General features: G+C 48.7%; 1 protein-coding gene across 1 annotated transcript in view; it reads right to left on the minus strand.

Moving 5' to 3' along the window:
* KSR2 (kinase suppressor of ras 2) overlaps positions 1–26,003 on the minus strand; it is a 338,884-nt gene that overhangs the window by 259,069 nt on the left and 53,812 nt on the right. The window contains exons 2-3 of the mRNA XM_006908594.3: positions 20,425–20,565; positions 16,937–17,087 (exon numbers count right to left, since the gene is read on the minus strand). Coding sequence (XP_006908656.3) covers positions 16,937–17,087; positions 20,425–20,565 — 292 coding nt within the window. The remainder of the gene's footprint in view (positions 1–16,936; positions 17,088–20,424; positions 20,566–26,003) is intronic.

Consider the following 26,003-nt stretch of genomic DNA (forward strand, 5'->3'; position numbering starts at 1 on the left):
GAGGAAGGAAGGAAGGAAGGAAGGAAGGAAGGAAGGAAGGAAGGAAGGAAAGGAGGGAGGGAAGGAGGGAGGGAGGGAGGGAGGATATGCCATCTCCTAAGAAAGCCTGAATAGTTTCTGGATGATTAAAAAGATTTTCTCAGAATTCTCTCAGGCCTCAAGCTTCAAACCCTTGAGGCAGACATAAGGAGAACAAAATCTAAATAAGCTAGGAGTTAGTGACAGGTCCCTTTGAAGAAACAGATGTGACTTCAGCCATGAACTTAAGATAACAGGATGTGGTACTGTTTGGGTTTTGATTTTTTTTTTTTACCATTTTTACTGCTATTATTACTAATACTGTCATTTCTATTGATAAATTCTGCCCTAACTGACATCTTGGGAAAGAAAGAAAACAGAAGAGAAAAATTTGCTCAAGGGGAAAAAAACAAACTCAAAGGAAATTTAATTAAATAAATAGATTTCTTGACTGTAAAAGAAAAGAGATGTGACATGTCCCCAAAATCTAACTTCCTCTCTTGCCCCTGTCTCGCAGGGAACTGGCAGAGCAGGAAAAATCCAAATACTTTCCCCCAAGCAAGAAACTCCCCGATATCATCAGCATGCCCCGGCCACATTAAATCATGTCTGTTCAGACAGAACTTGCTTCATTTTGCTTCTTCTTTCCCCTTCCCAATAAATGCATTTGAAAAGAATGTTTGGGTTACTTCTTAGCTATTTCTTCTTCCATCTTTCTTTCTGACTGGTCATCTTTCTCCACCAGTATGTGGCCATTTCTTGCCTTAGATGAGAGGTTTTGTGTAAGCATCTCGCTGGCAGAAATCTCCAACCTAGCCACTAGAGGCAGGGGGACAGCCCAGGACCCCTCATCTCTGCCTCTCTGAGATCTGGACCTTGTGGCTTTGGTGCCTCTTTCTCCGTCCATAAATTAGAGCCACAAACGCCAGGCACCTAATTCACACAGAAGACAGACGGGGTGGGAAAATGAAGTGGTGTTGAAAGACAAGTAAAATAATCCTGTAGGAAAGCTGGAAGTATTCGAAGAGATCAGGTAGGTGAAGAAATCCAATAATAACAATAACAAGGTACCAGTTATCAGGCATCCATGGTAACCTCCCACCAGGCCCCGGATTTTGCATATTTTATCTTATTTAATCCTCACCACAAGCCAAGTAGCAGGGACAATTAGGATCCAAATTTTCTGGCCAGGAAGTGATGGCTCAGAGAGATGAAATGACTCACCCAGGGCCACAAAGCTGGAACTTCTCACATAATCCCAGGAACACAGCAGGTATTTAATAAATGCTGATTAAAGCTTAATGCGCAAGTGAACTACACACTAAAATATCATCATCTCTTGATTGCCACAACCTCTGCAGACAGCTTAGCTGGCTCTATGTTCAAAGGCCCGTCATTAGGGATGTTGGAGTGTTTTCTATAACGTTCGCATCGGGTCCGCATGCCCATGTCTGGGGTAGGACACCAGAGCTCCAGGGAATTTATTTCAACAGAGATAAAAGAGAGTCCACCTCTTCTTTGCTAAGGGCCCCAGACGAAGCTGGTGCTGCAGACTCAGCTGCCCTATCCCGACACTAGGTACGTGACAGCTGGCACGTTTTGGGCCTTACCTTGTTGCACGCATACTGAGGCCCTAGCAGGTAAGAATGAGAATTCTGATTTTCTTCTTTAAAGAGAGAAACTGAGGCTCGAGTGACATGACTTCCTCTGGTGACCAGGAAGTAGGCAAGAGGGGTTCACAGACCCAACTCCGGGGCTCCCTGCTCTGAGCTGCTTTCCCACCATGAGGGGCTGTGCCCACTGCCCAAATCCGAGAGGAAGTAGGGGCCCGAGAGAGAGGCAGCTGGTGGCTAGGGAATCCAAGGACATCCTGTGGCCTGAGAGGCCATCGCACCCACGATGCAGGCACAAAACGCAGAGCAGATGGCCAGCAGCATCGACGCCAAACTTTGTCCCTGCTCATTTTGCTTTTCTGGCACCTGAACTTGTCCCCTGACCCGCATCCCCTGCCGGCTCCTCTGGGCCTCCTCCAGCTTGCTACCAACCCCATGTTCCCCGTTCACACAGCCCTTTTACCCCCACAGCCTCATCCAAAATGCCCAGCCTCATCCACATTACGCGGATGGGCACACTGAGGCCCGGAGAAGTAAAGTGACCTCCCGAGGCCACCGGCAGGTAAGTTGCAGGAGAGCCCAGAATTTGAAACTTTCCCAGGCAGCCCTCACCCTTATCTGACCCTGGGAAACCCCTGCTGGAGCCAGACCCCTGGACGTAATAGAGCAGAAGTGGCATCTGCCGTTTACTGAGCACACGCTACACATCACCTCCCGGCATTTGCAGCCCTGACTTTCAGGGATGAAACAGGTCCTATCACAGTGCTCCTGATCAAGAGGACAGACCGGCAGCTGCCCAAAACCACAGAGCAGGACTCCCCCTCAGACCCCTCCTGGGGTCACCTCATTTCTCCCTCCCTCTCACCTACCACTTCCCCCAGGCCTAAGCATGTGCGACCTGCTCCGTGGCTCTGGTCCTCCCTACTCCTGGGCCACCAAACCACCCACCAGCATCACCTGGGCACGGGCCAACATGTCACTGCCACCCAGTGGGTTCACGGTCTTCAAACTCGTGTCTAAGCTCAGGAAGCACGATAGGCTTTTGGGAGACCCGACTGAGTCCAGCTCAGTGACCTTGGCCAAGAGCACCTAAGTTCTCAACAAACGCCGCTCCCTCTCTTCCTCTCCTTCAGAGTCTCGGGCGTGGTCACACGCCGTGGTCACACGCCAGCTCCTGAATGTAATGCTGCTTCGTGACTCGCCTAAGCTGTGCAGCCTTGGCCAAATCCATCCACCTCTCTGAACCCACCTCCTCCCTTTTTTATAAGGATTAAGGAGGCTACCCATGGAAAGTCCTTGCACACAGTATGTCTACCACGTCTACGCATGAAACGACGCCTTAGACAGAGCAGGGAACAACAGATGCTCGTGCAGAGAGAGACGCAGGGGCAGGGGGCATTTTAAATCCTCTTCCACATTCACTGACACCAAGAGTATTTGGACAAATCCACTGGACACCAAGCCCTTCCCTCATAAAGAAACCTCCAACCTCCTCTATCTCAACCTTTTCTGGCCCGACCCTGAGGTCATAATTCCCCTTCGCCGAAATCCCGGTGTCTCATCATGAAAATGGCATCACTGGGAACCTGAAGGCCTGGCTGAATAAAGCCCACGGGCAGCCGTTACGAAGAAATCCATATACTTCCTCTCTCTCCTCCTGGTCATGAGTGCGAGGCTCGCAGGAAAGAGACGTAGCCGGGGAAGGTGGTGGCATCTTCTCTATGAACCAGCCTTCTTTAAAAAAAAATTTAAAAAGTCCACCTTTCCCAGAACATATAGGTTACTGACTTTGGCACTGGAAGTCTGTCAGCTGCTTTTATAACACAAAATGGTCCAAAAAGATATTGAAGGGAAAAAAAAGTCCAAAATATATTGCAAAAAGAATACTTTTTGAGCTACGATGACATGAAAGAGAACCGCAGCAGAAAAAAAAAAAAACCTACCCTGAGCAGATTTGAGATGTTGGCATTGGGTGGGCAATAAAACAAAATAATCAACCCAGGAAGAAAGCAAAGAAGCCAAACACAGCCTGTCATCCTTGAAACTCAGTGCAGCCATTCCTTCCTCTACTAAGGGTCCCCTGACCTTGCTCGGCCGCCTCGGGCCCCTGCCCTGGGTCCTCCCAGCCCCCATGCTTCCCAGTCTGTGAAGGATAATGTATAAGCACCTCCTCCGGCTTCCTACCCGAGGCCACATAATGAGAAGGAGCCAGCCCATGAAAGAGCGTTGCTGGCAGAAGCAACATCCAAGTGCAAAGGTGGGAACTAATTACTTGTATTCAGAGAATGCGAGAAAGACGCCACTGAGTTGATACAGGGTTCAACGCCATAATAATAACTGGAAGCCGGGGTGTGAAGTGGAGAGCTGTCCATGAGGGTGGGACGTGATTACGCTGTCAGCGTACTGACCCCGCATGAGACACCGACTCGTGAGGAAAGGGTTTACGGACCATCTTTCCTGTCCCCGGGCATTCTACAGACCGGGATACCGGGATCTACCAGGCCCTGGGGCTCTTCCAGGCTCCCGCAGCCAGAGGGGTCAGAGCGGGCAGAACCCACGCGGGAGGCCTCCCAGCCTGGGCTCTTGCCACTGCTGTCCCCGTGCGTGAAGCATTTCTCCAAGGGAAAGGGTGATTGGCAGCTGATTACCTGCAAAACTGAAAGTTTAACAAGGTCTCTAGGAAGAAAAAGATTACGCCTGTATGAGAGCGTGTGCGTGTGTGCGTGCGTGCGTACGTGCGTGTGCGTGCGTGCGTGCGTGTGTGTGTGTGTCCCAGGGAGGGCGGCACAACAAGGCTCCTAGCTTTCATCTGGTTCCTGTAAATTTGTCTAAGGACCCCTGGGGAAATCAAGCTATGGGCCTGATAAGCCAAAGTCCAACTCAATTACGTTTTTCTGTGCTTTTACAGAAACCCGGTCTTCACAAAATTTCCTGGCTTTCATCTGGCCTCAGAATTACTGAAGTCGTCATCATCGTCAACATCATTATCACCATCATCATCCAAGCCAGAGCATCATCAGCTAAGCGAAGCCCGGAGCCCTTCAGATAAGTCAAGGTGGTGGTCCTCCACCAGGAACGTTTGGTGTCTGGCGGCATTTTTGATTTCATGACTGAGGGGCGAGGGAGGGGTGGATGCCACCGGCATCTAGTGGGTAGCGACCAGGGATGCTGTTGAACACCCTACAATGCACAGGGTGGCCCCCCAAAACACACACACACAGAACTGTCCATCCCCAAGTGCCAACAGTGCTGAGGCTGAGAATCCCCGAGCTAGCTTTTTTCACGCTATCACTAGAGTCCCCCACAAAGATCTCCTAGCTGGGGCCTGAGAGCTGGTGAGCCTGACATGTGATGGCGTTAACAGACAATGATCATTTTCTTAAGCATGGCTCCCCCAGCCCACAGTCTGCAGTGAGGAAGGACCAGTGTAAACCCAGAAATCCCCTGCCTAAAAGCCCCTTAGTCTACAAGCTTGCTCGGTTTGGGGACATAAATATAGACCCATGGTTCTATAAAAGGAATATGAAAACTTTTCCTTCCTTCCTCTTACATCAAAGGAAGACTGTGATGGCTTGTTATCTCTCTAAAAGGATTACACTGCCCTCACACACAGGGCATTAGCTCCGCCAAGTTCAGGCACTTGATCTAAGTCCTGGAAAAACTCTCGGCTGCCCACACCCATCACGGAGTGGGCTGCACCAGCTCTGAGCCCTGACACCACTCAGCTCCTGAGGACTCTGCCTCCCAGAAGCAGGCTGGAGGCTGAACAAGGGAGCAGAGCGTGAAACCTTTGGCTCGGCCCATTCATTTGGGTCGTCTGATTTCCAATTCGCTCCAGCCAGAAGAATCAGCGTCAGATCCTGTTCAGATGGGGGAGGCAGCCCAGGCAGAGGCAAAAGCAAACATCATCTCACTCGTTCCTTGGGAGGGCACTAAATGGTTACATATGTTTATGTCTGTTTCAGAGACTGGGGAAGGAGCTGGGCGAAGTTCACTACAGTCCAGTGGTCCAGCAAGAACTCACACGCCTTCCTGACGGCCACAATCTGCCCGGCCAGCTAGACAAAGGTCCAGGAGGGGCCCAGACCCTCACCAACTGCAGCCCAAGTCTTTTTTATCCACGTGCCCCAGTGCCGGGCACATGGCAAAGGCGTAGACGTTAATCTCGGCGGAACCACGTCCGGCTGCTTCTCTCCGTAGCCTTTCTGTTAACAGGCTCCAGGAGGGCTCCTACACAGGGGGTGTCACCCCACATCCAGCCCCAAGTGCTTCCAGGGAATGAAGCCATTGTCTCCTCAGAGCTCTCTCTGTGTCTCCACGAGTTATGATGATTTGGAGCATGATTTGCAAATTTCTATTTTACAACTCGTTTTCCTCTCTTCATGGGTCTTCAGCGTGGCAGGAGACCAGCACGAGAGCTTTACTAACAACAGCACTTCGGGAAGCTTAGGGGCGGCAGGACCCCGTTGGAGCAGACGGGAGGCGAGCAGGAGCTCCGATGATGTGCAGCTCGCTCAAAGCCAGTCGGGAAAAGAGACTAACAGTGTCCCCCGCCCCCAGCCTCCAAGTGTTCAGCCTGCTCAAGATGCTGTGTCTGGAACATAGTATTAAGCCCACACTTGTTCCGTGCCGTAGCTGGGTCAAGCCTTTCCTCTCTCTCTGGGACTCAGTTTTCCCTAATTTGAAAGTTTAGATGATGAGACCGAGGTTCTTTCCAGTTTGCACATCCACGTAGCTCTTTTTGTCCATGGCACTTGAGCAAATTCGTTTGGCTTCTCAACAGAAGAAAGATTGTCAGGCAGCAGCGCCCCCTGGTGGCCATTGAGTGTCATCAAGATGAGGACCCAGTCGGATGGTGTCCACGGCAATAAATACCAGGAGGAAAAAGCATTGGAGCTTCTGCAGCCAACCAGCTATCCGAGCCTAACTTTTTCCAGCAAGGAGCCTAGGGTTTAAAGCAAAAATACAGCCCTGCCACTCAGGTCCTCTGCCCTCCATGACAATGAAGCAGAAAGTCTTTAGAAGGGGGAGCTTGAAAAACAATCTGTCAGCCCCAGTCACTCAGGGCAGCCTGGCATCCGATTACAAAGCTTGTCTGCCTCATTTCTCCTCCATAAAGCACCAGACGGAGAAGGGAAAAACAAACGTGCTAAAGAAAGAACACCATCAGGTGACTGAGCTGAACTGCAGCTCTGTTCCCCACGGGCAAGGCTGATGTGGCCTTGGGCAGTATCGACAGGTGTCTGAGTGACTCTGCAGGGCAGGGGGCCAGTGAGGAGCAAGGTCGTAGGGAAATGTGGAATGAGAGGCACCCCACGTTCAGAGCCCCATTGGGATGGCGGTGGGACGTGTTCACCCAAAGAGAACCACAGACCCGAATGAGAGTGACCCTCCGGGGCCACTATCCAGATGTCACTCCAGAGACGAGACGTGGTCCCTGACCCCCAAGAGCCCAGTCTGGTGGGGAACAGACAAGAGAAGTCATCAGGCAGGACACCGCATGGGAAAGCATCCGTTTCGGGTGAGACAGAAGTGAGTTCAAGCACAGGCTCTACCTGCTGTGTGGCCCTAGGCAAGTTACTTAACCTCTCTGGGCACGTCCACCCTTCTGTCTTTCACTTACCCTGAGCACTTAGTACAGAAAATGCTCATACATGGAAGGTCCCCATAAATGCTGTCTCACTGTGTGCAGAGAAACTCACCCTCCCCTTACCGTTCACGGCGAATGCCCCCAACGTACTTATTCCCCTCCTCCCAAAGGAAGTTCTTTATATCAGACTGAGATCTCTCCCAATTCAGAGCACGTATGTACTGGTTTTAGTTAGCACTCATTATTTCTTGCTTGGTCTTTTATAAGCGTTAGCGAACTTTTCCTGTAAAAAGCCAGACGGTAAATATTTTAGGCTTTCTGGGTCGCGCAGTCTCTGGCACATTATTCAGTTCTGCCGTGGTAATGTGAAAACGGCCATAGAGACTATGTAAACAAATGGATGTGGCAGTGTTCCAATAAAACTTTATTTACAAAAGCAGGCAGAGGGCCAAATTTGGCCAGTGGGCTGTAGTTGGCCCACCCCTGTTTTAGAATGATCTCTCATTATACGTTCATATGAGGTCTATACACCTATAATAGATTCTTTTTCCCATTCGCCCACAGTGGTTCTGCTCCCCAGGTGACCCCTCACTGATAGTTACCAGCAGAAGCAATATCGTGCCTGTTCCAGGGCTGGCTTCTGAGATGACTGGCACTTTCCACTTCCTGCCTCCCATTGTAAGAAGCCCAAGCCACGTGGAAAGGCAACAACAGGTGGGCACCCCAGGACACCATCTAGGTTGGACTCCCACCCAACAACCAGTGCCAACTGCCATCTATGCACGTGCGCCATCTTGAATGTTCCAACCCAGTCAAGCCAAAACACACGGAACCAAAGAGGACCACGGAGCCCGGCCGACCCAGGAAGTCATGAGAGGTAACTGAAAAGGGGTGTCACTCTAAGCCGCTCAGTTTTGCAGTGAATTGTTATCATGGCCACGAGTCACCGGAACACACCCCGTGGTTCGGCCACGTGGGCCTTCTTTCTGCTCCTCGAAAGTGCTTGAGAGATTTGCATGACCCATTTCTCTGCTCAAAATGTTCTTCTCATCATCGGTTCCTTCTTGTCACTCAAGTCTTAATTTAAGTGTCATCTCGGACCCATTTCTCTGCTCAAAATGTTCTTCTCCTCAGTCTTCTCATCATCGGTTCTTTCTTGTCACTCAAGTCTTAATTTAAGTGTCATCTCCCCAGAGAGACCCATTGAGATGGTCAGTTCAGTGTGTCAAGCTGGCTAAGCTACAGTCTTCAGTTATTCAGTCAAACATGAATCCATTAATCTAGGTATTCTACAGATGTGATTTAAAGTCTATAATTAGCTGATTTTAAGTAAAGAAGATTATCCTCGATAACCTGGATGGACCTGATTCAAAAAGAGCAGAACTGGAGCTTTCTCAAAGGAAAAGAAATTTCACCCACAGACAGCAACTTCATTTCATGCCCACGGGTCCACAGCCTGCCCTAGGCACCTCAGACTTACCCAGCCAGCCTCCACAATCGTATAAACCAACTCCTTGCATTAAATCTCTTAAAATGTTTATCCGACTGGTTCTGCTTCTCCAGTGGAACCCTGACTGACACACACCTGCCGTGACCACCCCATCAAAGCTAATCACCTTCTCACCATTCATATCACTCTGTATTAATTCTCAGCTTAAAACTGATTGCCATGTGATATTTTTCCTATTCATCGTTTCTCTCAATAGAGCAGCCAATAGAACTTTCTAGAGCAGCCAATAGAATTTTCTGTGACGATGGAAATGTTCTGGAACTGTGCCATTCCAATTGGGGAGCCACTGGCCACGTGGCTGTGGATCACTTGAAGTGGGGCTAGTGTGACTGAAGCGGTGACTTGTTAATTTCATTTTATTTTAATGAACATAAGGTTAACTTCCGCATGAGTCTGGAGGCCACCCGCCTTGGACAGCTCAGGTCTAAGACACAAGGTCCATGATTGCAGGAAGCTGGTTAGCCTTAGCCACCACTCTGTCCCTGGTCCCCCACACTGAACAAAACAGGAAGCTCGACCAATATTTATAGCAGATGAATGAGCCATTTGTGGGTGCGTGTGTTTGCATTAGGCTTCTGTCACTCGCACTGAAGAATGCTAACGCGGTCCTACATCTGCGACAGAGATTCCTGAGAACCCACAAAACAGGACAGCTGGGGGACATACAATGCAGGGAGAGGGAGGACGTCAGTGCTGGAACACACCAGACGCCGTGGGCTTTGGGAGAGGTGGCTCTCCCTCAGCGGCCAGCCCTCTTGAAGTTAGATGCCACCGGAACAATGGGGCAATCAAGACGCTCTTGTGCTTTGTTCTCGTCAAAGGCAGGTCCTGGTGGGCTTCATTCAATGCCCGGAGTGGGAGGAAGCCAGGCGGCATGTGAGGCTGTCCTATTTTGGGGCCACTTTGCATCCTGTTTCCTCGTGGCTGCCAGTTCTCCCCCGAGACACTGAAGAGGAGAAGCTGGAGGGGGCCGGACAGAGCAAGCCCCCCGGGAGGCTGCCGGGGTGTGGGGGGACCCGGGCCTTCTCGCTCTCCGCTGCATGACCCTCTGAGCCTCTTCCTAGACTCACCGGCACTTCGCCCTAAGCCACCCACCTCCTCTGCAGCCGGTGTTGGTGTGAAACAGGATGAGTGACCCAGACATCTTCTGCTCAAAGCCCCGCAATGCCAGCCTGGTGCCGTGATCTGCCACGGGGGCTGGTCTCGCCCGTCTGCTGACCCCAGTCCCCACCCCTCTCCCCAGCATTCCCAGGGGGCTGGCCACACTGGTCTCTGACACAGTTTCCCTCCTACGAAAAGAGTCACAAGGCACATCCACATGCTCCCACCACCCACCTCTCTAGTCATTAGAACTCCTCCTCCTCCTTCAGGTCTCAGCTCCAGCCTGAAGCCCCGAGAAAGACCCCAAGCCCTGGAACCCAGCAGCACAGTGCCAGCCGCACAGCGAGTGCCTGAGAAATATGTATGGGAAGGAGGAAGGCAAGGACGCGAAGAAAGCAAGCAAGGTCTTCCATGATCTGGCCCCTGAGTGTTTTCCTCCAGAAAGTGAAAATGCAAATGACCACACATTATCAGGCTGAAAACAATCCAAGGAGCACACTCTCCCAGCAGCCCAATCAGTTTCGCCTTAGGACCTAAGCTCTGTAGTGACCGTGGAAAATAGGGCTGCGTGCCATGGAAGAATTGTTCGAAGTTCTGATTTTACTTTTTTGGGTCAGGGAAAGGTGGGTCACCTTTAGAGAACAATCAAGCCTTACGGAGGGGAAATAGGTTCTAAAGGAGCAGCAATGTCAAGCGAGACAGTGGCTCAGAGGACAGGGAAGTCAAGAGAAAGAAAGAATTAAGAGAGCAGGTTAGAAAAGCTGGAGCCCAGGGACTCTGTGGAGAAAAAAAGAGAGAAGAGGATGGAAAGAAAGTGGAGGAAAATGAGATGGAGTCAAAGAAAGGCTAGAGAACCCTGGTGGTGATGGTGGTGATGGTGGTGGTGGTGGTGGTGGTGGTGATGGTGGTGATGGTGGTGATATTAGGGATGGTGGTGGTGATGATGGTGGTGATGGTGGTGATGGTGGTGATATTGGGGATGGTGGTGGTGATGATGATGATGTTGGTGATGGTGGTAATAATGGTGGTGATGGTGATGGTGATGGTGATGGTGATGGTGGTGATGATGGTGGTGATGGTGATGGTGATGGTGATGGTGATGGTGGTGATGATGGTGGTGATGGTGATGGTGATGGTGATGGTGATGGTGGTGATGATGGTGGTGATGGTGATGGTGATGGTGATGGTGATGGTGGTGATGATGGTGGTGATGGTGATGGTGATGGTGATGGTGATGGTGGTGATGATGGTGGTGATGGTGATGGTGATGGTGATGGTGATGGTGGTGATGATGGTGGTGATGGTGATGGTGATGGTGATGGTGATGGTGGTGATGATGGTGGTGATGGTGATGGTGATGGTGATGGTGATGGTGGTGATGATGGTGGTGATGGTGATGGTGATGGTGATGGTGATGGTGGTGATGATGGTGGTGATGGTGATGGTGATGGTGATGGTGATGGTGGTGATGATGGTGGTGATGGTGATGGTGATGGTGATGGTGATGGTGGTGATGATGGTGGTGATGGTGATGGTGATGGTGATGGTGATGGTGGTGATGATGGTGGTGATGGTGATGGTGATGGTGATGGTGATGGTGGTGATGATGGTGGTGATGGTGATGGTGATGGTGATGGTGATGGTGGTGATGATGGTGGTGATGGTGATGGTGATGGTGATGGTGATGGTGGTGATGATGGTGGTGATGGTGATGGTGATGGTGATGGTGATGGTGGTGATGATGGTGGTGATGGTGATGGTGATGGTGATGGTGATGGTGGTGATGATGGTGGTGATGGTGATGGTGATGGTGATGGTGATGGTGGTGATGATGGTGGTGATGGTGATGGTGATGGTGATGGTGATGGTGGTGATGATGGTGGTGATGGTGATGGTGATGGTGATGGTGATGGTGGTGATGATGGTGGTGATGGTGATGGTGATGGTGATGGTGATGGTGGTGATGATGGTGGTGATGGTGATGGTGATGGTGATGGTGATGGTGGTGATGATGGTGGTGATGGTGATGGTGATGGTGATGGTGATGGTGGTGATGATGGTGGTGATGGTGATGGTGATGGTGATGGTGATGGTGGTGATGATGGTGGTGATGGTGATGGTGATGGTGATGGTGATGGTGGTGATGATGGTGGTGATGGTGATGGTGATGGTGATGGTGATGGTGGTGATGATGGTGGTGATGGTGATGGTGATGGTGATGGTGATGGTGGTGATGATGGTGGTGATGGTGATGGTGATGGTGATGGTGATGGTGGTGATGATGGTGGTGATGGTGATGGTGATGGTGATGGTGATGGTGGTGATGATGGTGGTGATGGTGATGGTGATGGTGATGGTGATGGTGGTGATGATGGTGGTGATGGTGATGGTGATGGTGATGGTGATGGTGGTGATGATGGTGGTGATGGTGATGGTGATGGTGATGGTGATGGTGGTGATGATGGTGGTGATGGTGATGGTGATGGTGATGGTGATGGTGGTGATGATGGTGGTGATGGTGATGGTGATGGTGATGGTGATGGTGGTGATGATGGTGGTGATGGTGATGGTGATGGTGATGGTGATGGTGGTGATGATGGTGGTGATGGTGATGGTGATGGTGATGGTGATGGTGGTGATGATGGTGGTGATGGTGATGGTGATGGTGATGGTGATGGTGGTGATGATGGTGGTGATGGTGATGGTGATGGTGATGGTGATGGTGGTGATGATGGTGGTGATGGTGATGGTGATGGTGATGGTGATGGTGGTGATGATGGTGGTGATGGTGATGGTGATGGTGATGGTGATGGTGGTGATGATGGTGGTGATGGTGATGGTGATGGTGATGGTGATGGTGGTGATGATGGTGGTGATGGTGATGGTGATGGTGATGGTGATGGTGGTGATGATGGTGGTGATGGTGATGGTGATGGTGATGGTGATGGTGGTGATGATGGTGGTGATGGTGATGGTGATGGTGATGGTGATGGTGGTGATGATGGTGGTGATGGTGATGGTGATGGTGATGGTGATGGTGGTGATGATGGTGGTGATGGTGATGGTGATGGTGATGGTGATGGTGGTGATGATGGTGGTGATGGTGATGGTGGTGGTGATGGTGGTGGTGGTGGTGGTGATAGTTGTGGTGATGGTGATGGTGGTAATAATGGTGGTGATTGTGGTGATGGTGGTGGTGATGGTGATGGTGGTGATGATGGTGGTGGTGGTGGTGGTGATGGTGGTGATGGTGATGGTGGTGGTGGTGATGATGGTGGTGATAGTGGTGGTGATGGTGGTGGTGGTGATTGTGGTGATGGTGGTGATGGGGACAGTGATGGTGGTAGAAACTGATGGTGGTTGTCGGATGGGGTTGAGGATGGTGCTATGGTAAAGGTGACAATAACCGTAACAATAAGAGTTGTCATGTACCTAATTCAGGCCAGACCCTGTGTTTTGCCTGCATCATCTCATATAATCCTTCCAACTACGAATGGGATAGAAATGATCATCATCTCCACCCTACTACCAAGGAAACTCAGCTCAGATCGTGAGATACCAATCTCAAAATCACAGAGCTAATAGGTAGCAGACCCAGAATTGGGAAGGACCTGAGTCTAACTCCAAATTCCGTACTCTTAACAAACAACTCAGGACAGAGAAGGAGAAGGTAGGAAGGAAAACTGAAGAGGATGGAGCCCTGCCTGGACCACTCTAGGTAACATTACAGCCTGTCACCTCATTCCCAGAGGACACTGCTGGCCTCCCATCGCCTGCCCGCTTTTTCCTTCCTCCACAGCACTTATTCCAACGCGCTTTATAGTGCGCATGCGCATTATGGTTGCAGCGTACCATCCGTCCCCCACAAGGACCGACATCTAAGCATTCACTTTCAGATGTTAGCACAGCACCTGGCATACAGTAGACATTCAGGAAATTCTGTTAAATGAGCGAAAGAATGTTTTTTGGTTTCAGGCCACAGCTGATATGATGAGGAAAAGTCCCGGCTTTGGGGCCCCTTGAGTTTGTTGAAGGAATGATTAAGTATTCTTTGGTTTCAGGCTAAGGATGACCTAACAAGCTAAGAGAAGAGAATAAAGAGTTAAGCTTTCTTATCTTTGGGGGCTTCTCGGACACTGGAAAACAAAGGTAGCCCCAAAACCCAAAGAGAAAACTAAGATTAGCATCATAACTCTAAAACGAATCCACACTTATCCTGTAAGTTGAGGGCACGGGGCAGGCAGAGTTGATACATATTCTTGGTCGGGTATCAAGCTTCCTTGTATCCACGAGTTACTCAACACAACTTGTGTTCCCTCAGTCATTTAACGGACACGCAGAGTCCTCAGTACACACCGGAATTTAAAATATCTGATTTCCTCACCGTAGGAGACTCCAGCTGAAAACTGGGGATACCAAGATGAATATGGTACGACCCTCGAGAAGGCAGAGACTGGTGGGAAAGACACTAGCTTGTTCCCTAGTTTGGGATAACATTTTGGTTAAGGTGAAGGGCAGGAAATGATGGAACCATCTAACGTTAGGAGCTTTAAGGAACCGGTGATAATTTTTGAGGGAAGAAGCGTTTAAAACAAGAAGGATCGTTGGAGGATGGCTCCCCCTGGTGGATATCAGCAGCAAGCACATCACACAGCTTTGCCCGCAGTTCCTTCAACAAACATGACCTGGGCGAGGTGCTGTGAATGTCAGCAAACGGCGCCTGTCCTCAGGGAGGTCACGGGCCGATGAGTGGGTGAGACAAGGAAAGTGACAATCACTGTACGGCACGAACGGTGGGTGACCTAAGCATTCGCTCACTTATACGTTCATTCCACAAAGTGCAGCGGCTTTGAAGCGGGAGGCCTGAGGACAAGCAGGGCTCACGGGGAGGACAGTGCGGGAAGGGAATTCTAGGCCCTGGGGTGAGTACCAAGATGTGAAATCCATGCCTGACGTAGGAAACCCTACGTAACTAGTAGATTTATCTGATACTGAGGACTCGAGGAGGAAATGTGCCAGCGGGGTCTGAACAGATGCCAAATCCTGAAGTGCTTTCTGATTCATGGGGAAAACGATGTACGTGAAGCCACTGGTGAGTCTTCCTGGGCTACGTAAGGGGGAAGCGGACTGGTTCAGAAACATGGAACGAGTCCCTACGGTGTGCCAGATTCTGAGCCGGGAAATTCTGGCTGGGAATAAAATGATGAGCAGAACCAGTTACAATGCCTGCCCTCCTGCAGCTTATGCTCTAGTGGGGGAGAGAGAGGCATCTATTGAAAAAAAAAAAAATCACTCCCCAAAAAAGGTTAAGATTAAAATGTAAAAGTGTCCCAGCTACCTACAGGAAGGGCAGAAGGAACATGTGACAATAAGGAAACCCAGAGCTGAGGGGACAAGCCTTTGCTGAGTTGAGTTGCTCTCCACTCGGACCTCGGGGCTGAGTGCTGTAGGAATTGGGTCAAAGTGTAGCACTTGGCGCTGTTTTCGAGGACCTGGTGGCTCTAAGGCTGGCATCGGCGGCCTGGGAAGAGCTGACGGGGGTGGGAGGGCCAAGAAGATCTGTGTTTTTCAACCCATAAGTGAGGTGTGAAATGCAAATGGCAGCTCATTACCGGCATAGAATAAACTAGAAAAGACTAAGACGTGCATAGTAAGAATGAGTATTGTCTCATAAAACTCGTTTCTGCTGTATATGTGTGTGTGCATACACGTGTTTGTGTATAGTGTGTGTGGGTACAGGGTTGCAATATAAATTCTATTTGTTATTGTGAGTCTTGACCATAAAAGTTTGAAGTACAACAAATGAGAGGCCCTCTCAGGGTCTTGCCCAGCCCAGGATGACTGCTCAGCCTGCAGAAGGCTGCCACAAACACCTCATTCGGAAAGAACTGGGGTCCAGCTCCACTTATAAGGACTTTGCCAAACTCAGTAGCCCAACTCCGATGAGAAGAGAGGACCCCTGAAAAGCCATGAAGACCCTAACCTCGAATGCTCACTCTCATGCATTGTGGAGGGACAGGGGTGGAGGAGGGCGGAAGGCATAAGTTGGTTCGAACTTTTTGGAAAGCAACATAGCAAAGTTCACAGGGAGTCTGAAAATACGTAACCTCTTTGCTGCAGGAACCACACTCCAGGAGTTCACACGAAATGAATCGTCATGAAGGTGCCCCAAAGATAACACTCAACGCTGTTCACTGCCGCATGGCTTATAACAGGAAAAGTAGGGGTACAACCTACATTTCTAAAAATAGGTGACCGGTTGATAAATGGTGGCAGTATTCAGGCCTTGAAAGTGAGGAGGAAATATACTGATTGACAAAGAAGATGTTTATGATATAACACTGTCATTCAGTGCAGTTCTTTCTTTTTTTTTAAGGAGAGAAACTGCCAGCTGCTCCTCACTGTAGGTAGAGAGAAGTCACCTTGAGGCAGGTTTTGTCTGTATTACAAGATTGAGAGTCCCCTCTTAGCCATGCAAATGTCAGGTGAGTCGATAGTACTGCGCTAGAGTAAGGAGTAACATAACTTTCATAGTTGGTCAACCAGGGGCAATTCTGCTGTGCCGGCCCTCGACCCCAGAACGTTTAAAACTACCCAGAGACATTTCTGTCTGTCATGAGTGGGACTGGGATTGTGGGGGGCGGAGGGGGGGGTCTCTATAGGGTGGAGCTTAGGGTAGTTGTTTAATTTTTCTTTATCTATTTTCTGATTTATTTTACAATGAATGTACATTTATGTAAAAAAAATAAGCTAGATGTCGGCTCAAAAAATAAGCTAGATGTCGACAAAGGCACTTTAGAACACCTAAGGTAAAGCAATCGAGTCTCGTACGCACACCCACTATGTCCACATCTGGACCCTAATTATCCAGAACTAAACTCTCTGTAACCTCAGAAAGTCCCCCTGGAACCAGAGTTCCCAGGAGCTGCCAAGCCCACTCCTGGCTTCCGAATCACTGGCCCCTCTCTCCTCCACGCGTGAGCAGCATTTACCACTCAGAGTGGACCGGGTCTGGTCCCGGCCAGCAGCTGCGGGCGCAGGAGGCTGCAGGAATGGCGGCAGATATCCGTCCGTCCGTCCATCCATCCCCCTGGGCCTGCTCACCTGACATGTGGACGTTACGGAGGCAGGAGAGGGAAGCATTGAGGCGGGCGCACTCCTCCCGGTTGGCTCCGTATTTCTCCACGGTCTCACACACCTGCTCATCCGTCATCTCCAAAAGGTCTTCCAGACTCAGCCGGCCAGGGGTGATTTCCTAGGGAGGGAAGATGGGTGGTAAGTAGACCTCACGTGCCTAGAGGGGACGAACGCCGTCTGACTCTCCGCGCTGCCCTCTAGCGGAACCCAGCGGAACACCCGCAATGTGTGGATGGGTGCTTGGCCTTATAGTGGGGTCTCTGATTCTGGAGTCAGAGAAGCCTGAGTTTGCTCTCAGCTTTATCATTAGCTAGAGAATCATTTAACCTGTCTGAGCCTCCCTTTACTCACCTATAAAATGGGAATCTTAAGTGCATGTAATTTGCAAGGAAGCATGTATGCTTAGCACACAGTACTCCATAAATCCTGGTAGTTAATGATGTCTCCCCATTTCACTTCTGAACTCCTTGCGGGAAAGCCTCCAATTTATTCATCTTCGGAGGGCCCTCCGTGCCTCCTGCTCAGCTTGAACTGCAGTGACTTGTCCCAAATTTAGGGTGAACTCAGAGCAGAGCAAACTGGAGAGCTCCAGTGTCCTGATGGCTGTCCTCCACTCTCTACTAAATGTTTTGGGTAGGCGTCTCTTCACAGCCACCAGCAACCAATCCCCCTTTCCTGAAACAATATGTCTCCAGACACCATAATATGGATACTCCTTGAAATTTGTCAAACTTCTCTATCTGTGCATGAACAAAAAAGAGAGACTTCACTTTATAGCACTTAATGGTATCTGATGTTTTTACTTTTATTTTTGTTATTATTTAAATAAGAGTTTCAGATAACTAAGGTGGAGATTCTATGGTAGTATGTGGAATATCTGTGCCCTCTTGTGGTCATATCTGTATATTACAGCAAAATCAGACACCCACACACCCAGCCCCACCCCAGATAAATTTGACAGCCAGAAAGAGGAAAACTGCATCAGCACAAAAATTCTATCCAAAAAAAAAAAAAGATTCAGAGCAAAAGCCACGAAGCCAAATCAGTGACTTTCCAATTGGTGCCTTTCAAATTCACTAGGACAGGGGGCAGAGTCACTTAGAGGTTTTCTCAAATAAGAACACTTTGATGATAAGCCCCACTTTGAGAAAGGTGATGGACCAGGATCTGAAGTACAAAATGAAGCACATTTAGAAGGGATGATTGCCAACATAAAATAATTCTCTTCTTTGCTGCAAGATTCATTTGCGCATTTTACCCTATAACGTACCCCCAAAATATTCAATTTGCCGGACATTTAATCACACACAAAAAAAATCACAGAAGTAATAACGACATCAAAAATAGAGAAAGCCTTAACAAACCTGGGCCAAAAGAGCAGATGCACCTCAGTTTGGTAAAATAATAATAATAAATGGATGGAGCACTGATCTAAGGGCTTTTCATGGATTTTCTTTTTAATGTCACAAAGACCACATAATGTAGGTATATTTATCATCATCATTAGCCTGTAACTAGGGCACTGAAATTCAGAGAGGTTAGACCACTTGTCCAAGGTCACACAGTAAGTTTGAACCCAGGCAGTCTGGCTTTGGAACTTTCTCCTCACTACTGATTCCCCTACAGAAAGGGGACCTCTGGTGGATGCACATGTGAGCTGCAGACAGAGCTGGAATGCGAGCTCTGTCTTCACATCTTTGCTGGTGGCCTTGGGCTCAAGATTCTCGAGATTCTCTCAAGAGCCCAGCTCAGGTACCTGCAGGGCAGGTAAATGTAAACGAGCAAAGCTGTAACCTTGGGAGCCTACAAGATCCAAGTGGCGGTGGAATTCGGTTCAGTGTGGTCAGCAATTCTGATTTTTCAAGAGAAGCCAGAGATCTGGGGTTTTAAGCAAACTCTTTCGACTTTTAAATATTGGCTCAAAAAATATTTTTTGAAAACCCTATCAACCAAACAACAACAAAAACGTCTGTGCATCACATACAGCTTGAGGGCCACCAGTTTTCAACTCTTCGTCTAGAAGACATCTGCGTTATTTGTTCCACTTGATAAATAAATGGTCCCAGAAGCTTCTGAAAAGCGTACTGGGCTATGCAAGTAAAATGTACTGTCTGTACTTATACAGGACCTGCCATTTTAAGGATATTCACATGACACTGCCACCCTGGTAATGAAATAAGGGAATATATGACAGTACACAATCTAGAGCGCATGTGCAAGATGGGCGGGGAGGGGGCGGGGAATGTGGGGGTGGGTGTGAGCCACCTTGAGACAAGGTCTGAAACAAACAAAAGATGACAGAGAGCCTTCCAGGCCCCTTCAAGCAGGAAGCAGGAGGCAGCTTGAGAAATGGTGCTTGGCCTTGCAGACAGGGGGCGCCGCCTCTTCTCCCCAGCTTGGGGAGGTGCCAGCAACAGGAAAAGGAGGGAAGAATGAAGTACTTTCTGCCTTAGGCTCGGGAGACCATGGGAATTGGCTTCTCCTGCCAGCCCCGCCCACTCAGGAGCAAGGCTAGTCACTTCATCTGAGCCTCAGCTTCCTGCTCTGTGCACCGGGGATGATAGTCATCCCTGTGTCAACAGGTCATTGTGAGGGTCTGAACAGTCTCGGTAGTTGAGAGCCTGCATGTCAAGCCCTTAGTACAACGCCTGGCACCACAGACGCAACGAATGTGGCCTGCTTTTATTAGGAAGGGCTGGACGCAGTGGGGCCCAGGGGTCCGAGAGGGAAAGGAAATCCCACGATCCTAGGGGCCTTATGGGTGCCGTCCACTTCCAAGACGGTTCTCGTTTCATTTTGCCTTTAGAGAACCTTCCGGTTCCAAAGTTTTCAGCAATAGCAACAATACCGATAAGCTGACACTCACTATGCGCTATTAGGTGCCAGAGCAGGGCTGAACATTTTATATGGATCATCGCATTGCACATGCCAGCTAAGAAGAGATCATCATTAGCCCCACTGAACAGGTGAGAAAACGAACCCTCTTAAGACTTTGGTGTCCAACATGGTGGCCCCTGGCAACTTAATTAACATTAAATACAGTTTAAAATTCAGTTCTTCGGCCACATGCAACTGACCACGATTCACGTGCTCCACAGCTCCGGCTGGCTGCAGGCTACTGCGTCAGACAGAACGGATATAAAATATCCCCATTGTAGCATAAAGCCCTGCTGGACAGTGCTAGTCTAAGAGGTCAAGTAATTTGGCCAAAGTGACTGAGTTAATAAGTGGCAGAGCTGAAAAGAAAGTTCTGACTCTAGAAACACACTCATTTTTTTTTTTTTTTGATGGCTGGCGTGCACTCTATTGGTTTTCTTTCTTAATAACCCATCAGATGACATCAGAGATCCTGTACATATTTATCGAGGGCCTACTAGGTGCCGGGCACAGCCAAACCCAGGTGCCTAAAGGGGCTGGCCGGGAGGGGGGGAGGTGCAGGGGCCACTTCCGGTCACCTCCAGGACTTCCTTGCGCATGTCCACGATCCGGAACCAGTGCCTGAGCTGGGGGAAGCCGTCCAGCTCGGCGTTGCGTTCCTGCAGGGCCACCTTCTTTTTGCAGGACAGCTGCCGGCTGAAGTATTTCACCAGCTTGCTCTGCGGAAACACAGATAAGGGCACATCTCAGGGGCATCGTCACAAGGAGGGGCGGCACGGATCTCCCCACTGCCCCGTCCCCACGCGAACCCCAACCAACTCCGTGTTCTGAAGGCTGGTGCGACCGCGATGCGCGCGGACACGCATCGGCAGCACCCCGGTGGGGGCCCTTGGGCTGTGCCCATCTACGTCTCCACTGCCCAGATCCTTGGACCCCCACAGTGCCACTTCTGGGAACTCATCCTGCAGACACCGTGTCCGTCCTGTGCAAAATGACTGGGTAGAAGGATATTTCCTGCAGTTCCGTTTGCGATGGCAAGAGATTGCAAACGCCCTGAGGGTCCATCAGGAGAAGACTCATAAATGAGGGTTCGTGCCCACACCGGAACTCTGAGCAGCCACAAAATAAAATGAGGATGTGTGCTATGTGCCCATACAGAACGATCTCGACAGATGACAAACATCCTCCCCCATTCACGTGGGAAATGTATTTATCTTTGTAAATGCGGACACTTTTTGGAAGGATTCTCAGCCTTCAAGGGGAGGGAAGGGGGAGTGGAAAACAGAGGTAGGAGAACATTTTATTTAAACCCTTTGTTACCACCTGAATCTTAAATCACATACAAGTATTCACAAATTAACAAATACTTTTAAAATGAGAGGGCCCGAGCCCATGTTGGTGGCGGGACTCCAAGCACTGTCAATCACCATTCATCACGAAGACAGCCCTGCAATTCCAGGATCACAAAATTCAGAGCAGGGGTGACAGCAGTGGACAACTGTTGCTTCTGTCCAGCTGGTCTCATTTCCCTTTCGCTGAAAAGAGTACTTCAACTTTCTTTGAGGGGAATCTTCCTTCTTTGGCTCCTAGTCCATATGGTTCAAGTAAGGCTGGTCTCACCCACCCCGCCCCACCCCGCACAGGCTGCAGGTGGGCACATGACCCAGGCCTGGCCCCAGCATTTGGAACAAGTGAGCCAGGCTGGGCCACTATGAAGTCTCCCCAGTAAGTCTCTCAGGCACTCAGAGGGCAGCCCTCACTTCCCACTGGGGTTGTTGTGGGGGGCACGGGGGGGGCAGTGCGGGGGGGATGCCACAGAAGCCAAGAGCTGCTCTGTCCAGCCCTGCTGACATCTAAGACTGAAACCCATTGCAACCAATCAGAAAACTGGTTTTTAAATTCACATGAATTTTATTCACCTTACTAATGAAATGACAGTTGCCATTCTTGATAAGCCTACATTCCACTGGCAACAGTTTCATGATGTTCATGGGATGCTCATATACCTGAAACACTTTCCTTTTGAAATCGCAAATTAGAATTTAGAATCGAAAATGTTAAAGAGGAAATGTTCCCTATCACTTATGTCTAAATGAATAGGGTCTGACCTGTCAAGACTTCTGAGCGAGGTTCTCACCCAAGATATCTACAGAACTCTCATGTCTGTCTTTTATTGTCCAACTTCTTTCAACCATTTTCCTTGGCCCAGGTACAGAAAACCACACAGAAGAAACCACTTTGACACATCCCCATCATTCTTGGAGCAATTCCTTACTTCCTGTCACAACAGGAAGTCATCTTGTTCTTTCCCTGTCCCCACTCTGAATCAATCTTTTCTCCAAGGGGTGCTAGTTCCACTGAGTGGCAAATGGCATCTGGAAGCCAAGATTAGTGCTTACTGATATTGGGATGTCATTGTTTCCAGTCCCCTCAGTGAACAGGCTGGGCATTATACATATCCTACATGTAAGGTGTTGTGGTTGGTTGGTACCTATTATTGGGATCTCTGGCTAACTGATACACAGCCCCATCAACTCATAGAAATCTGACTTTTTCTCCAGAGTCCATCTCAAACATCGCCTTCTCCAGCAAGTCTTTATCAATTCTTCCCTGGCATTTTATTTGTACACACTCTTATTATAACATTTCTCGCAGTTTTTCTTGCATTGTAACTTGTTGAAAATAAAGACAACTTAAAGGGTTAAGGAGCCTTTTCCAAATTTGGAGGAATAAATGAAATAAGTGTAATAATAACAATGAACGTACCATCGTCAAACATGTCCACATGCCAAGCCCCGGCTGAAGGTTTTACATGAGTCATGTCACCATATCCCCACATTTCCAGGAGCTAGATGCTATTAAGATCTACACTTCACAGATGAAGACATGAGCACAGAGAAGTTAAGTCATTTGCTCACACTCACACAACCAGACAGCTAAGATTCCAACCCAAGTCTGATTCCAAAGCCCCAACATTGCAGAAAGGATAACTTCCATCATTTAATTAACATGTGTATATATTTTCCTTGCAAAAAAAAAAAAAAGGTTAGAACATTTCAGATAAAGCCAAAGCTCCCTTTGACCACCCCCATGAATGCAGGCCCCCTCTCCCTGGAAGTAATAAAGGAACCTACTGAGATCAGTCTATTTCTCCAGATCTTTTTCTATGCATTTTCGTACATACGTACATACGTGTAGAAACTGCATTGTGGTTTTATGTATAGGGCTGGGGTTTTTTGACATAAATTGTATCATGCAATATGCATTTTTCTGCAAGCTTACTTTTTTCCATTCTGTAGTAAGCCCCAAGGATCTCTCCTGTTGGTTCCTACAGATTTGCCTCTTTCTTTCTAATCTTCCGTGTGAGGGATTCCTTTGATACCAGGGTCAAAAGCCCATGATGCGGGCAATTCTGAGATGTCTGCTGGGGGCATCTTTGTCAGCTACATTAAAGAATTGGGGGAATAATAGCCATGACAGCAGCCACCTTTTACTAGACGCTTGCAGTGTGCCTGGCGCTGTGGGATAAGGGCTCTGAATGTGTTTGTTCATTGTGAATCCATACGATGATGCCCGCTATGAGGCTGGTAGTCTGAGCCCATTCTGTAAACAAGAAATCTGAGACATCAGGACGTTAAATCCCTTGCCCGGATCCATAGAACTATTTATGACTGGGAGCCAGGATATGACCCCAAAGCTCCCTCTCTTTATCAGGATGCTGCCCTGTGAGTTGTTCACGGGTCCTTCTCACTGACCTGGCGCCCACCTCTCCAGGGAAGAGAGGGGGCCTCTCTGATCCTGGGAGGCCTTGTTGGTGTTATGAGAGAAATAAGTTTCTAAATTCCAGTTCTGAGGTGCGGGCAAGTCACATCAGCTTCCTGAGCCACCACTTTCTCACCTGCAAAATGGGCACATGTCACCTTTCGTCACAGGCCTGCTGAGGCGTCACGTGACATAATGTCTGTGCAGAAGACAGGCCACATAGGCATAAACACTGTGTTCTAAGTCACTGTAGAAGGAATGCTTGGATGCTGGGGAGGTGTCTTCAGGGTTACCCTGAGACCGGACCTTTACCTGCCCAGGAGCAAGAATCAAGGGGCGTCCCCCACTGTGATGCATTAGCAATGGTGGGGGGCAGTTTGGGCTTTAGGGCACAGATGGAATGGGGAAGATGGGTGGGTCCAGGACTTCCCCTTGAGGCAAAGAAAACCAAGAATCTCCTTTCAGGAAAAGGGCACCGCTAGTCCTAGTAGAGAAAAACCCAGAAAACTGCCCAGAGTGTGACACTGGACTGGACAAAGATTGAGCAGCGCCCTCCCAAACAGAGGCCCTAAGAACCGGAAGCTGTTCCCATCAGCCCCTCAAGACCGCTGGTGTAGAACGGTCATGGCTGTCAGCTACAGGGCTTCTCTCTGCTGAGCACTTCCTATGAATTGTCTGTTTAATCCGCACAGCCACACTGAGACAGAGGTCTAACTGTTGCCCCATTTTTACAAATGGGAAAATCAAGGCCCAGAAGGGTTGAATAACTTGCCCAGGGTCATCAAGTGACTAAGTGGAAGGATCAGGATTCCATCCCAAGTCTAACGAGCTCTTATTTATTGACACGTGAAAAATGTCATGATCTACTGTCAAGTGTGAAAACGGCAGCCAAAATAACGGGTATAGTATAATCCTATTTTCTGAATATAAAATGAACGTGTATGTGCATATATATAATAACATACAATATGTATTAGACATACATTGTATTACATTTGTGTAATATGCACGTTATATGTTTATACATATAACACGTTATATAATATATACACCTGCACACATATATGTATATAATATATATTTAATATTTTATGTCTATTATATTGTGTATATATAAAACTATATAACATGTATATATACATAATATAATATATATTTACTACGTACACACATACACACAGACTAGAAGTAATTAATACTTCAAAATGTTAGCAACTGCACCTCTGGGTTATTATAGGTGAGATTTATTTGCTCACTTTTGTGCATGTGTATCTTATAATTTTTCTATAAGCCTGAATTACCTATATGATAATTAGTTACGAATTTCATGAAAATCAGATGTTTGCCATCAATAAACATGTGGGACAGACACAATGTCAACCATTTCATTAAATATGCTTTAAATGTATATAATATGTAAATAATATATGACTGGTTTTCTCCCGAGCACTGCATATATATTATTTGACTTAACCTTCACAATAACCACAGTAACATCCACATTTTACAGATGAGGAAACTGAGGGCCAAGGAGCCGCTTAAGTAGCTCTCCCAAGGTACTAGATAATTTTACATTAGTTTCCTCTTTCGCCGATTTCCTGACTATAAGAATCATCTGGAGGCATTTGTTAAAAATCATCCTCTGGGCCCATCCCCTAGAAATTCTGATTCAGTCAATCTGGAAAAGGCCCAGGAATCTGGAAAAACACAGCACCCCAATGATTCTGAGCATCAGGCGAGCGTGAGCAGCATCCATCTACTATCTGAATTATGTAATGAAAGCTGTTTGTTTCTCGGACGAGCTTAAGCATTCAGATCCTTGGGCAATAAAACCAGGGCAGAATCCCCATTCCGGAAGCGTGTGGCACCCTTCCTGGGCTCGCGTGCTCAGCAGACATTTTCTGAGCAGTTCCAGAAGGGACGAGACCTTGTCCGGGGCCCTGAGAATTCAAAGAGCAGTCTGCACCAGTCCAGGCCTGAAGGGGCTCCCAGTGGGGCAGACGAGACAGATGTGCCAAGGCCAATCACGAGGCCAAAGTACAGAAGCCAGAAGGGAAGGGCGGCCAGGGTTCAGTGTGGAGACCAAGGACGCACAATTAAGAGAACAGCCTCGTACAGAGCCATGATCCAGGATCACAGGATGATAATGATGGGAGTTCTGTTTATTCTAAGAGAAGCTCTCATTCATCCAAACATCTTTTTCAGGTGTTTTCTAAACAAAAAGAACTAGGGATACAAGAGAATCACCCGCCCTCCATGCCCTGAGGTGGGTGCAGGCTGAAGACACACACCCCGAAAAGCCTGTACACAAGTCCCCTCTGGTTAGCTGCAGAAATTGAGAGCATTTAGCATTTAGAAGCCTTGATAGCTATTTGACAAATTCTGTTTGTCGAAT

This window comes from Pteropus alecto, unplaced genomic scaffold, assembly GCF_000325575.1.
Source record: "Pteropus alecto unplaced genomic scaffold, ASM32557v1 scaffold113, whole genome shotgun sequence".
Lineage (NCBI taxonomy): Eukaryota > Metazoa > Chordata > Mammalia > Chiroptera > Pteropodidae > Pteropus > Pteropus alecto.